At 51.2% G+C, this 15,045-nt stretch overlaps 1 protein-coding gene across 3 annotated transcripts in view; it reads left to right on the plus strand.

Annotated features, from left to right (window-relative positions):
• The window catches only part of LOC117566733 (unconventional myosin-XV), a 37,166-nt gene that overhangs the window by 14,154 nt on the left and 7,967 nt on the right, over positions 1–15,045 (plus strand). Inside the window, exons 3-4 of one of the 3 annotated variants that reach the window (XM_052008678.1) lie at positions 2,644–9,627; positions 12,111–12,263. In XM_052008678.1, the coding sequence (XP_051864638.1) occupies positions 2,644–9,627; positions 12,111–12,131 (7,005 nt within the window). In that variant the 3' untranslated portion in view covers positions 12,132–12,263. The other 2 variants (XM_034246279.2, XM_052008679.1) reach the window with 2 other exon arrangements.

A 15,045-nucleotide genomic window follows, 5' to 3' on the forward strand; every position in this document is an offset into this window, starting at 1 on the left:
CTCTCTTATTGACAGTCAACGCACAAGTGAAACAATAGAAAGGCATTCACCGGGCTAATAGATAACGCAAATATTTCTGATCTCCGACGATCTGATAGCTCAACTTCAATTTCTCCCGAAGTAATAGAAAATAAATTATACTTTTAGGCACTCAAATTAGAACCGAAAGTAAGGCCATAAAATGTTTCTATTTGTTTACCTATGAAAATGTAGGAGTCTTTTTTTATAGCCGAAATTTCAGCCAACAGCAAATGAATATCTCTTGTAGAGTGCAACGGAAATATAGTTTGACTTTTGGTCTGATAGTTCAACTTCAATTTCTCCCTTTGAGTAATAGAAAATAAATTATACTTTTAGGCACTAAAATTAGAGATGAATCATTTGTCTCATTGTCGAAATTCAGTCTACAGCTGGTTAAGGAAAATGTTTCCTCCTTTTTAAAGGTTAGAGGGGTGTTACAAATTTGAGTTAGGGAAAATGTTTCCTCCTTTTCAAAGCAAATGAATATCCCTTCTATTAGAATATACTTTGACTCGACAAAACTTTAGCGCTTCAACTTTAAATTCTTAAGTCTTAAATTACCTTTGACATCGAGTGGAGTCTGCAGGGTATCTTCCCGTTAGGTAATCAGTGTTGTGGTGTGCAACGGAAATGTTTTGTACCTATGCGTGAAGCTGTTTCTGAGCTCCGTCTACAGCTCCGGGTATCGTAATTGCACAATGCCGGCAGCGACTGTTGGCTCCGTTTCCTTTTTCCTTTGCAATTAAGCCTGTCATTGCAACAGCAACACAAGCAGCAGCAGAGAAAACAACAACATTAGTCAGTCAGTCATTCAGTAAGTTTAACAGCCAGCGGCTTTGGCTAATAACTGGTAACAGTTAGACGTTTATGCCGTTGCATTTGCAGTTGCTCGTTGTTGTTGTTGCCATTGTTTGCTGAAGAAATCAAGAATACGAATCCCCAAACTTGCCTCGTCACTCGTCACACACGCGCACACAATTTGTATCCTGTTCAGATGTGACGTTGTCCGACAACTTCTTGGCAATTGGCCAGAAGAAGCATTTCTCGATCGAGTTCGCATGTCCCCTGTCCCACAGCACTCGAAAGCTCATGCAAACCGTTTGCTTACATAAGCAATGAAACTTGATATGATATGCAAACTCTTTGAGCTGCTAGAAAACTTTCAAGATCATACTTAACAGTTTATTTAGAAGTCTACATAAATATGTTAAAGGATCTTTACAAGATCATGGCATCAGTTTATAACCTCAATTAGTTGTTGTCGGACTGTTTCACTTATAATTGTTTAAATCCTCAATAAGTCCAGAAAAGATGGACACACTTTTCAGAAGATCAAATATGGTAAATGAAAGTTGAGTTCGATAAAGTCTCGATCCACTCTCGATAGTTAATGCTGCAGCTGCCGTATCGGTTGCATCTTTGGCGGTGTCGCAGGCAGCGCACTCAAGAAGACAAGAATCCGACACTGAACTGGTTCTACTTATTGGCTTGGGGAAAGTGGCGCTCTCTCAACTAGGAGCGAGAGGGAGAGAGAGAGATGACTTCTTAATTGAATTGAGATCAGAAAGACAATGATGTGCGACAGGTTTTTGGTGCCTTGTTCTCTTGCGCTCTCTCTATTGTCGTTACCCAAAAGTGGCCAGGAGAAGATGACACTTTGCTCGTCTCTGCTCTTGTCTTTCTCTCTCCCAATTCCCGTTAGCTCCCCCCCTCCCCTATCCGAAGCTGCACAAACTCGAGCAGAAGCCGAAATAGAAATAGAAACAGAAACACGAAACGTGTTTAAATCGATCGCTTAAAACGGGGTGGAGGAAAAACCTGAAGAGGAATCTGAGGAGGGGAAAATCTGTGGTAACTGTGTCTTCGTGGTGGCTTCGGAGCGCAAGCTCAGCTCCTTTCAGTTGCATTCGAGACGGCGGCCAACAACGTTTAATCGTTGTTGTTGTTTTTGTTATTGTTGCGCTCTTGTCCGGTTTCTGTTTCCCTGTCCGGATTGTGCCGTTAGATGCGCATCGTTCGGTTCCACCTGGAGCCATGGCAGCGCGGCAACAGTGTCACGCCCAGTCCAGCCCAGTCGCCATCGTTGGCCCTGCTCTCACCCCACGTGCTGCGGCGCCAACGACCCGCGAGTCTCGAGGATCTCGAGGATATCTGCGCCTCCCTTCAGTCGCCACAGCAACAGCAGCTGCTGCTGCTTCGCCGACAGCGTCGCCTCAAGTGCCGCTATCCGCAGGTGGTCAAGCGATTATCCACGCTCTGCAGCGATGTCATGGCCCGTCATGTGAGTCACGCGAGTTAGTAAAGTCGTTTAATAACTTGAGGATATCGGGGACTGTGGGAAGGAGCTTCACTTCAAGTGTAGGGACAAAATTCAATCGAATATAACTAATTCCACTTGAGTTTTGAGATAGCGAGAATCAGTTTAGTTATATAGAGCTTAAAAATATTGGGAACTATTTCAGGAATGAGTTCTCTCTCCCTTGACTGTTTCCAGTCATCGAAGGACTTAAGAATATCGAGGTCTATGAGAAGATGTCCTCCCCAGACTGCCGCAACTTTGAGTCTTGTCTTTCCCAATCTTTCAAAAATCAATCGAAACTAATTCTCTACTTTTTCCGACAGGCACAAACGTTTGCACTGCAGCCTGGTGAGGGCAGCCTTAGGGCACGCCAGGATCTGGGCAGCAGTGGAGTGGAGGACATGACGCTCCTCGACGATTTGCACGAAGCATCGCTGCTGTGGAACCTGCGACTGCGCTACGACAAGGGGCTGATCTACACCTTTGCCGGCAGCATATTGATCGCTGTCAATCCTTACAAGATGTTCCCGGATGCTTACGGCTTGGAGGTGGCCAAACAGTATGCGGGTCGTCCCTTGGGCGCACTGCCTCCACATCTATTTGCAATTGGAGCTGCGGCCCACGCTGCGCTGCCATCACCCCAGGTGGTGGTCATATCGGGTGAATCGGGCTCCGGCAAAACGGAGTCCACCAAGCTGGTGATGCAATATCTGGCGGCTGTAGTGCCAGGAGGTGGCAGTGCCTCCGCCGTCATCACGGAGCAGATACTGGAGGCGGCCCCGCTACTGGAGGCGTTTGGAAATGCGCGAACCGCACGCAACGACAACAGCTCCCGGTTTGGCAAATATCTGGAGGTGTACTTCAAGAGCGGCGCCATTGTGGGTGCCAAGATCACGCAATATCTGTTGGAAAAGTCACGCATTGTCACCCAGGCGCCGGGAGAACGCAACTATCATGTCTTCTACGAGATGCTTGGGGGGCTCAGCGAATCCGAGCGCTCCAAGTACGGTCTGCTAGAGGCGGACAAGTATTTCTATCTGAATCAAGGCGCCACCGATTGTGCCAGCGGTCGTGTCGACTGGGCATCGTTGCTCAGCGCCATGCAAGTGCTGGGCGTCACCGAGGGTGAACGCGAGGGCATCGTGCGTGTCCTTGCCGCTGTGCTACATCTGGGAAACGTGTACTTCCATCGCCGACAACTGCGCCATGGACAGGAGGGCGTTGAGATCGGATCCGATGCGGAAATCAAGTGGGCTGCCCACTTGCTGCACATCAGCGCCGAGGGAATGCATCGTGCGCTAACCAGTCGCACCACCGAAGCGCGCGCCGAGCGTTTGCACACGCCGCTGGGCATCGACCAGGCGCTGGATGCGAGAGATGCGTTCGCCAAGGCGCTGTACGCGGGTCTCTTCAACTGGCTGGTGTCACGCATCAATTCGATTGTACAGAAGGGCGGAACCCATGATGCGCATCGCATCAGCATACTGGACATCTTTGGCTTCGAGGATCTGGCGGAGAACAGTTTCGAGCAGCTGTGCATCAACTATGCCAACGAGAATCTGCAGTTGTATTTCAACAAACACGTCTTCAAGCTGGAGCAGGCGGAATACGCCAGGGAGCGACTCGAGTGGACGCCGCTCGCCTGGGACGACAATCTGCCCGTCATCCATCTGCTGGCGAAGAAGCCCGTTGGCATTTGCCATCTGCTCGACGACGAATCAAACTTTCCGCGTGCCACCGATCTGAGTTTCCTCGAGAAGTGCCACTACAACCATGCACTCAGCGAGCTATACGCTCGACCCCGGATCGGAGCTCAGGAGTTCGGGGTAACGCATTACGCCGGCCAAGTCTGGTACTGTGTCGATGGCTTCCTGGACAAGAATCGCGATGCGCTGCGTGGCGATGTCCTGGAATTGCTCGCCACCAGTCGTTTGCCCCTGGTCAGCGAATTGACGAAGCAACTGCGCGCCCAGCGGGACGCTGGCAAAACACTGCCCAAGGGCAGCAACGGTCGCTTTGTCACGATGAAGCCACGCACACCGACGGTGGCCGCGAGGTTCGCGGACTCGCTGCAGCAGCTGCTGCAGTCGATGGGACGTTGCCATCCCTGGTTCGTGCGCTGCATCAAACCCAATCAGGAGAAGCAGCCGCTGCGCATGGACATGCCCTGTGTGCTTCAACAGCTGCGCTACCTCGGCATGCTCGACACCATACAAATCCGACAGCGTGGCTACCCGGTGCGCCTGCGCTTCCAGCACTTCGTCGAACGCTACAGGCATTTGCTGAGCTCGCCCCTGGCTCGCGGCACACCGTACCGCGAACTCTGCCGCATGCTGCTGGAGGCCATGCCACGCACTGGTGTCGAGGGACCCGATTACCAGCTGGGCGCCACACGCGTCTTTCTGCGCGAGGCGCTGCACCGCGCGCTCGAAAGTGGACGCACGGAGCGATTGCGTCAAGCGGCGGTTCACATTCAGCGCCACGTGCGTGGCATGTTGGTGCGACGCCAGCTAACACGTCGCCAGCTGGCTGCCACCAAGCTACAGGCACGTTGGCGTGGCCAGCGTCAGCAACAGCGCTACGAGCACCTGCGTCACGGTGCCTTAACCGTGCAACGGCTGTGGCGTGGCAAGCAGGCGCGTCGTCGCGTGCAGCAGCTGCGATCCGATCATCGCAGGCGGCAGGAGGCGCGTGAGGCAGCTCAAAGGGCGCGTGAGGCACGCGAGGCTAAGCAGGCGGTGCTGGAGCGCAGTCAGCTGAGCTATCTGGACATTCCCGCCGAGCTGGCGTTCATCTACTCGAAGCTGCAGGGCTGGCAGCCACCGCACAGCGATCGGCATCTGGTCAAGGTGCTCGGAACAGTGCCCGGACCTCCGGCGGCCAGTGCTCAGCTGCCCCCGGATCTGGGTCAGTTTAGCTTTGGCAAGTTCAGCAGCGTCTATTGCAACGGACTGCGACTGCAGCCGCGTCGCGAACCCATAACGGCACCGCTGCTGACGCGTGCAGCGTCGCGGGATCAAGACTTTCAGGATGCCTTGGCCGTGTTTAAGCTGATACTGCGCTGGAGCAACGACAAGGCGCTGGAGGGCGAGGGCGCCAAAGAGAAGCTGCTCGCCGACTACATTGTGCACAAGGCGCTCAGCTCACGCGGGTTGCGTGACGAGATCTTGGTGCAGCTCTGCAATCAGCTGCACGGCGCAGAGCCTGCACTGGCCACCCGCCTGTGGCAGCTGCTCGGTCAGTGCTTGTGCTGCTTCCAGCCGAGCCCCGCCTTTAGCAAGTACCTGCTGAAGTTTGTCACCGACGAGGCGCCTGCTCCGCCCACTCGCCAACTGCTGCAGCGCCAGTTGCTGCGTCAGCAGAGTAGCTCAGGTGGCGCAGCCGCCTGTCGTAGCTTCGTCCCTGCCTGGCTGGAGTGGCGTGCCTGGGCTCGCGGTTGCGACATGGCGTTGCCCCTGACGCTGCCCGACGAGGCCAGCCAAACTGTGGCCATTGATTCGTGGACCAGTTGCGAAGAGGCAGCCGCCTTGGCTGTGTCTACGCTGGGCGTGGCCAGTCGCGGCTGGACGTTGGTGCTCGACGATGGCCAGCAGCTGACGGACAGCTGTGGCCTGGACTATGTCATGGATCTGATTGCCGAGAAGGAGTTGTGCCCGGCTTTCCCCGCACCGCGCAGTGATCTGCTGCGTTCCGGCGCCAAATTCACACGTACCACGCTACCCGAGGGCGTCAAACGTCCCGGAGTTCCGCCGCCTGCGCCACCGACATCCGCAGGAGCAGCAGCCGCCGCTGGGGGAAGCGGGGGAGCTGCAGCCAGCAAGCGAGAGCAACAACAGCGCGATGACGAAGAGGAGGAGGAGGAATCACAGTCAACGCCGCAGCGTCGCAGTAGCCGGGAGCTGCTGTCGCGCAGTTCGGCCCTTAACGAACGCTACTTCGAGCGCACCGAGGAACCCATTACACCGCATTTGGTGCCTGGGGCGCAGTCGAAGTCGCGCTCCAAGTCCCTGGACGATCTACTGGCCGGTGACATGGGCAGCCAGCAATTGCCGCTGCCGGACAGCGATTCGCAGGAGTCGCCCCTGCACACACTCGCCTTGGGTTTGTCCGAGAGCCGGCTGAATGAGCGCTATCACTCCGCCGAGCGTCTCGCTCCCATGGGCAAGGAGTCGGCGCCACGCTACCAGAAGTCGCAGCATGCGGGCAGACGATCGCATGCCGCCTCGCATGGCTCGGCCCACTCGAGCAAGTACAATATGGACAAGTCGGAGTATGCCACACGTTCCTCGGCCATGTCCGACACCAGTGAGGCGCCCTCGCTCGCCAGTCATGTGCGTCGAGTGCGAGTTCCTTCGCAGGCCTCGGACGTTGATCAGTTCCTGGACGATCTATTTAGTCCGGTGCTGGACGGTTCCCTCGACGAGTTGTCCGATGCACGTTCCTTGGCTGCCAGTATTCGCGGTAGCGGTGCTCAGAACCTGGACGAATTCCTTGATGATTATGTGGATGATGATGATGAGGACGATCTGCTCGCCGCGCTCAGCAGTCGGGAGCAGTTGGTGGCCTGCATCAAGGGCGGCGGCAGCACCGAGCACAGCAATGCAACGGCCACTGCCGATCCGCTGCTGCATCAACTGATGCAGCTGCCTGGCGGTGAACCAGACGCAGCTCCCGCTGCGCTCTATCAGCAGCAGGTGCAGCGCGCCTTCCTGCAATCGGCCATGGCACAGAATCTGCAGATACAGCAGCAGCTGCTCGCCCAGAATCAGGCACTGCAGACGCTGCTCAGTCAGCAGGCACAAGCGGGCCGAGACCGCGACAGCAACGCCAACGGAAATGTCATTACGAATAGCCACAACAGAGACCCGAGCGGATCTCCGCCAGCTGCTGGTGGAGGCGGCAACTCGCCGCCTTCGCCAGTGCAGTCTCCGCTGCGCATGAAGACGACCACAATGATGACAACGACGCGCAGCAGCAGCATGGTGCTCGAGGCAGCATCGGGTATGCAGCCGCCGGCGCCACCTCCACCACCGCCAATGCCGCCACCGCTGGAGGGCAAGGATCCGTCGGAGACGCGACACTTCCTGGATCCCTATGGACGTGCCAAGACAGTCCGCATTGGAAAATGGCGCTGGCCACCACCGCAGGGCGAGCCACAGTTCCAGACCGAGGAGGACTTCTTTGCCTTCAAGCTGCGGCAGCAGCAGCGCAAGACGACGCCGCAGGCACAGCACAGCCTGGGCGGCGCCAGTGCCACGGCCATCGAGTGGGAGGAGTTTGAGATAGAGTCATGTAAGAGTCCCACGCCTCCAGCGGGATTAGGCAACCGTATGCCCGTAATGCAGATGCATAGGAGCAGCATGCGCTTGGAGACGAATGGTTCTTCCGGAATGGATGGAGTGCAGCTGCAGCAACAGCAACAGCTGATGACATCGACTGGGTCTGGGTCGGTGACAACAACCACAACACAGATGACAACGAGCACAAAACTGGCGAAGAAGAGCTTCGAGATTGGCGCCGATCGTCCGCCGCCTGGCAGCGTTGGCAAGCTCAAACTCAGCTCAGAAATGCGCCAGCGTCTGGAACAGGTCACTGCGGGACACTCGGTGCGTTCGACCGTCTCCAACAAGTCGGAGCAGCGAGCACCCGCCAAGCTCGAGGACACGCGCAAGTTGATGCTGCAGCAACAGCTAGGCGGACTCTTTGCCAGCGTTAATGCGACGCCCGCCGTCGAGTCCCTGGCCACAGTGCGCACCCAGATCGAGCGCATGGAGGGCAAACTGTCACCGCCCCCCGCTCCGCCCACAGCCTGGCCAGGAGTACTGCTACCGCCAGCGCCATCGGTGCCAGCACCACCGCCACCCATTCGACCGCCAAGCATGGCACCACCCGCTCCGCCGCCGGCGCCGCAAAGTCCGCTGCAACTGCAGCATTCTCCGGAAGCGGAGGAACCCGAGCCGGACTATCGCAAGGAGCATGTGCCGGCATTCATACAGCGACAAGAGCGGGATACCTTCGGTGCAGTGCGTCAGCCGATGGGATCGCAGCTGCTGCTGCACCACCAGCAACAGCAGCAGCAGCAACAACAACAGTTGCAGCTGCAACAGCAACAGCTGCACCGTTACCAACACCAGCAGCAGTCGCTGCACGACCAGCATCAGGATCAGCACTCCGTTGCAGTCTGGGAACAGGAGCTGCAGACCGAACGCGAGCGTTCGCGCAGTCGCAGTCGATCGCGGGATCGCGAGGACTATTCGGAGTCGGTGTGGGATCGGGCGGAGGTCGAGGGTCCGGCCTCAGGAAGTGGCAGCGAGAAGGAGCGTGAGAAACGAGAACGCGAACGCGATCGTTTGTACGAACTACGTCAGGTGGAGCGCGAGAAGGAAAGTCACAAAGTATATCAGCCGGCGCCACCGCGCGTCATACAAGCCAGCCTGGATACGACCGGATCGAAGTCGACTCGGGAACGGGAGCGAGAGCGGGAACGTGAACCAGCCACGTTCCGCACACACATGGCCCAGAAGTATGAGCACGAACGAAAGCGAAAGAGCTCCGCTAGCTCAGCGGGCGTCAGAGAGTCCGAGTCGCTGCTCCTTGACTCCTCCTCCTCCATATCGATGTCCCCGGTCGTGGTGCCCGCCCCAGTGCCGCCTGCGCCTGTAACACCCACATCCGCAGCCGCAGCAGCAAGTGCGGTCACTAGCTCAGCAGTTGGCGCCGCTTCCGGTGGGTCGACAGCCTGTCTCACCTACAATCGGGTGCCATGGAAATTGCGGGTGCGCAAAGAAGTCTTTCAGCCGCACGAACCGATTGGACCGCCCGTCGCCCTGGATCTGCTCTTCGCCCAGGTGTTGAGCGATGTGTTTGGTGTGACGCCCTGCTTGCGCATAACGCCGCAGGAGAAAAACGCCGCCCTCAATATGTTGCATGGCCATGGCGTCAGCGTCGACACCTTGGCTGCCCGTGGGCAACAGGTGCGCGCCCTGGTGAAGCGTCATCTGGTGGACATGGCTCGCGATTGGCCGCTCTACTTCGCACGTCTCTTTGCTGTGCAGGGCGCTCCTTTATATCCGGATGTCTCCATCATGGGTGTTTCACACAGCGGCCTCTATTTGGCTCGTCGCGATGCCGACTATCTGATTGTGGTGCAGGCCATTTCCTTCGCCGAGATCCAGAACGCTGTCACGCTGCCGCGACCCGCTGCACTGCAGCTCAATCTGCGCAATGGGAAGCATCTAGCGTTACATGCCACACGCGCTGCCGCCATTCAGTCGATGATCACCGGATTCGTCGCAGAGTATCGCAAGGTAAGTTCCTGCATACTTGTTTACTACTCTTTCTTTCCTTACTTCCTTTAAATGTTTAAGTTTGACAAGAGAGTTCTTTATGTCTTTAGTTTTTTATTAGAAAGGCAGAGAGAGCTTTTGTTATTTGATTAGCTCAAAGCATAAATTTTTAGCTTGTCCAAATTAAACATTGCGGAAGCATGTTTATGTAGATGGGAGAGTCAATAATTTTTTTAAATTTCAATGTTTAGACGTAAACCAAAGAAATTAGTTATAATTTATTGGTAATCCATGTTTATGAAATGGTTCACATTATGTTTCAATAATAAGAGAACAACTTAATGATTCTAAGGAAACCTTTTAGTTACATATTAGGACTTTTGAAACTTACTAGTCAATTGAAATTGGCAATGAAACAGTGAAATATTACACATCACATAAGCATAGCTAACTATTTAAATATTTCGTATAAAAGGCATTCGAGTATTTGTTTGCCTTAAAAAAAAACATAAACAACATATTATGTTGATTGGTGATCAATTAAATTTGGTTTAGCTCACACTGTATTCGTATTTAGGCTAACTTGAATTAAATAGTTCCATTGCTAGCTATATAAAAGTTAAAAGCTTGAGAATCACAGAGGAAAACTTGACAATTTGAGAATCTCTAGGGAAGTCTTTGAGTATTTACTTTTCTTAAAATAACATAGACAACAAGTTTATTATAAAATATTTAAAAGAAATTAATATAACGGGTAACACTTAGATTAAACAGTTCCATTGGGAATCGTAGAGAATACGATAATTACAATTCGCATTTGTGAGATTGACAATTTGAGAATTTGAGTATTTACTTTCTTTAAGAAAACATAGACAAACTATTATCATAAAATAACACTTAGATTAAATAGTTCGATTGGGAATCGCAGAGAATGCCGCATACAATTCCCATTTGTAAAGTTGACAATTTAAGAATCGCCGAGGAAGGCTTTTAGTATTTACTTTCATGAAGAAGTCATTAGACAATGCATTATTGCAAACACCTTGAAGCTCTTTAAAAGTACATCGAATAAGTCCTGTTAGAGAAAAAGCTGTTTGGGAGCAACCTTTCTTCTTCCACCATAATACAATTGTTCGTTTTGTTTTATTTTGCGCTTCGTCGCATATTCGCACGCGTCGCTCAAAGCAGAAGCTCAGTGGGTCTCACTGGCCAGTGTGACCATAACTTGACGACACCCAGCGACAATCACATATTGATATTGATGCATTCGATCGATCAAACGAACGATCGGTGGAACGGTTTGTGCTGCCTTTCTTTGAATGCAGCTCTTAAGTTATTTTAATTTAATTCAGTTTGGATGTGAAAACTTGTCGAACGCCAAAACCTGAAGACGGTCGCCGTCCTAAGTCGCAAGTCCCGGTTCAAGTGTAAGGCCGAAGACGAAACCCGAATCCCAAAACCCGGTTCGTCTCTCCGCCTAGCGAAACAGTTAACAAAAAAGCCGCTTAGACCACTTGCTATTCTCTCTCTATTTCTCTCCCTCTCTCGCTCTCTATTTACGCTCGGTTTGCTTTTCACTCAACTGCCTTTCTCTCGCACTCTCTTCGTTTATCTTTCTGTGCTCTCTCCCTCTCCCACTCTCTCGGTGTGTGTGTTCTGCTCGACTGGGAGTGAAATGGTCAGCCGAATGGTCCCCAGTCTGCGTGTTGCCTCTTTTGACCAGTCTGCCCAGTTTTTTTGTTGCCAGTTTGTTACAAATGTTCGGTAACGGCACCACGCAGAGAACGCGCGCGCGTCTGCAAAAGCGAACCCATCAAATACCAATTCTTCAGCTGCCAGTCTTCTATTTCTTTTTGTTGTTGTGCTGTGCTGTGTGTTTTGTTGACCAACTTTTTTTTAATTCTTTGCTTTTTCCTGTGTGTGCTATGCTATGAATGAAATGTTTTTGTTAGTGCCAACCACTCAAAGATAGCTGTAATGTGTCTGTGTGACCCATTAATCAATGCAGGTCTCCAAAATACAAACAGACAAAGTCTCTTTCACCAGCATTCCTCTTGGGAAGTGCATTCTATGTAGAGTCTTTGACCTTGAAATCAATCGTGTCTCTTGACGGCTTTTGTTTGAAGTTGTCAAATTAAAATAAATTGCGAAAACTGCAACTGAAATTTTCGCAAATGGCCAGGAGAGAGGAGAAGAGGCCAGGGAAGCAGAGGAAGCAGCAGCACCAGCAACAACAGATGAAGAAGTGCCACTAAAAACGACAGCAAAAGACAATAAAAGCAATAAAAAATATCACGTATACGCAGCGCAGCGCAGTTTCGCATTTCGTGTGTGCGGCAAAACGGTTTTCCTCGGAATCGACAGCAGCTCATTTGGCAACACAGACAACTGTGTGTTTGTTAACAATATTTAACATTCATTATGGCCGTGTAGTTTGGCCAGTTGCTGTTGCTGGACGTGTTGTGTTGTGTTGTGTTGCTCGCTGTTCATCATCATCGTTGTAGTCGCAGTCGAAAATGCAATAACAACTTTCACTGGCACGCGCTTGCTTGGGGAGTGGACTGCCACGCCTCCCTACAATAGTGAACTGAGAATCAATACCAAAAAACAAAAAGAAACAAAAAAACTCGCCACAAAATAAAACACACAAGCGACAACAACTGCAACATGTCGCAGAGTGTGCGCAGCAGCAGCAGCCACAGCAGCAGCAACCACAGCAAGTCTGGCCAGGCGACGACGTCGTCGGCTGCTGCTGCTGGACAGGATCAGCAGCTAAGTGCAGGGGGCAGCGTGCCGCACAAGTTCAGCAGCATTGTGAACAAGGTGGAGTCGCTCATCAGCAAAATGCATCACGACAAGGTCAACAACTTTAAGCTGCTACAGCAGCAACAACAACAGCAGCAGCAACAACAACAGCAATGTCAGGACCACGAACCCGATCCCAGTTGCACCAAATGCGCCTCGCTCGACTCGCTAAACAATCTGACAGACGAGGATCAGGATCAGGACGAACGGGAGCAGGAGTTGCTCTACACGGACTCGGACGATGCGGAAATCGCGCACATCACGGGCACCACGGCTGCTCAGGTGCATCACAATCAGCAGCAACAGTTGCAGCTGCATCGACGCAGCGATCTCGATCAGCTGACCAACGAGAGCATTCGCGAACTCAACGAGCAATGCTGCGTTTCCCTCGGCGCCGAACTGAATGCCCCGGGAGCTCCGCCGGATGGGGAGCGAGGCGCACAGGATCAGGACTATGACAATGCCTGGAGTGTGGAGGAGGACATCGTGTACAAGTGCTGCAGCGGCACCGCCTCCGTCTCCGCTTCCGCCTCCGCTTCTGCTTCGTCTGCCAACAGCTTGTGCGAGGAGTGCTGCTTTGAGGAGCAGCTCAGCTACAAGCTGCGGCTCAACCAAAGAGACAACAACAACAACAGCAACCACGACGAGCACGAAGACAGCTGTGTGACGGCGACTGCCATCGCGATGGCTTCGGCAACCGCATCCCTAACCAGCAGCCTTCCCATTGCCATTCCCTTCGCCAACACCTCCTCCTCCTCCGCGACACCATCCACGACAACGCCGCTGCTTCTCGGGGGCGGCAACAACAAGACACGACGCGTGAGCAACGCGAGCAGCGGCTCCGTTAGCCGAATGGAGACAATCCTCGAGGAACCAACCGAGTCCAAGATATCCGTCAAGGAAATCCTGGCACGCTTCGAAACCATGAACTCCAATGAGGTAAACTTGCAACCAACTTTTTCTAGTACCTGGATTAATTCTCTTTAGGAAACTCCGATGCTTAGTAGTTCGCAATGTTGTCTCACTTTTTACTTGTTTCTTTTCTGTACTATTTCCTAACCATCTTTACTTGTTAACTGTTTTCTTTGACAACAACTGCGAGTGCCCGTAGGTTGTATCCGTCAAGAAAATCATGGCACCCGCAGCTTTTTTACTCCTGGATTAAGACCCTTTAGTTTGATATTTATTTAGGACCGCAGCTTGCAATGTTGTCTCTCTTTTTATCAGCTTGCAATTATAGCTGATCTCTGTTCTTGATTATTAACCCTGTTTTTTCTTTCCCTGTTTTCTTCGAAACTAACTCAGGTTGTCATCGCCTTTGATTCCTAATTTCTTTTTGATTAGATTAGTGCGTATATCCTTATATGATAGATATATTTTTTGTTTTTTATGCGCCCTCTGATCCTCTTTAATTTGATAATTATTCAGAAAATCTTTAGTTCACTGAGTGATCTTCATTTTCTTTACTTGTTTAGTTACAATCAATCATCCCATTCATTCATTTTTCTTCATTCTAATCACTTATCACATTCCCTTTATTATTCAGGTTTCTTTCTAGTTCAGTTCCTTAATTGTAATTACTATTTTGTGACTACTTTGCTTAGAAATATGACAGACTCTTTACTTATTCATATTTATTCTATGGTTATTCCGAATAGTTTGTTTGCTACGCATCAATTGACCTTATTCCCTCTTACTTTTCATATCAAATGATCACTTTCTTCTCTTTGCAAAGCACCCAGAAACTTGCAGCTGCGGCGATGCTCTTGCAAATTAAAAGATATGACTTACAAACGCCGCTGGGGGTGTGAGCAAATTATTGTAATCATGTTGTGCAGAGCTCACTTGGTTTACTTAACCGCAAGTTGAGTTGAGGAAAAGGGAGGAGGCGGAAAAGTAGGGAGAGGAAAAGCTAACCTATGATTTTCAGCTCATAACTTGGTCATGTTATGAGTTGCTCGAGTTTCACAATGAGACGCCTTCTCCGTCGCCTTCACCTTCGCCGTCGCCGTCGCCTTCGCATAAGTAATAATTATAAATAACAATTTACAAATTACGAATTATGAATTACGAATTGCGAATTAAGATGAGCATGTTTAGTAGTATGCAAAACGGTTTTGAAAAAACAAACTTCAAGATGAGAGTTGATGAAAGATAAAGATAAAAATAAAGACGAATTCGAGAGTCGAGAGTCGAGACAGCTCTTTACAGTTTGATGTTCGAGTGTTGCGTTTAACGGTAAAGTTAATCAACACATAATCGCATTATTAGCATCGACAGCCCAGACAAAAGGAGAGAAAGAAAGACAGAGAAAGAGAGAGAGTCAAGTGTACCTCTAGAGTTAACTGCAAGCATTCGCTTACATCACATTCATCTGTTTGTGTTTGCTCCTCTTCATCTCTTCATCTTCATCTGTTGTGAATATAACGACGATCATAGGTGTTGATTATACAACAACAAATGCGACAACTGCGACTTCAAGTTTAGAGTTATTTTTAGGTGTTTGCTGTTAGTAATAGAAATGATGTTAAGTAGCGCAAATGACTTTCAAAACTATAAAAGCTGCCCTCGTTGAACTCCTCTGTGGATTAGCTAATCAACCCTTCCGACCCTTGAACTTGATTAAGAAAGATT

This window comes from Drosophila albomicans, chromosome X (genome assembly GCF_009650485.2).
Source record: "Drosophila albomicans strain 15112-1751.03 chromosome X, ASM965048v2, whole genome shotgun sequence".
Taxonomy (NCBI): Eukaryota; Metazoa; Arthropoda; class Insecta; order Diptera; family Drosophilidae; genus Drosophila; species Drosophila albomicans.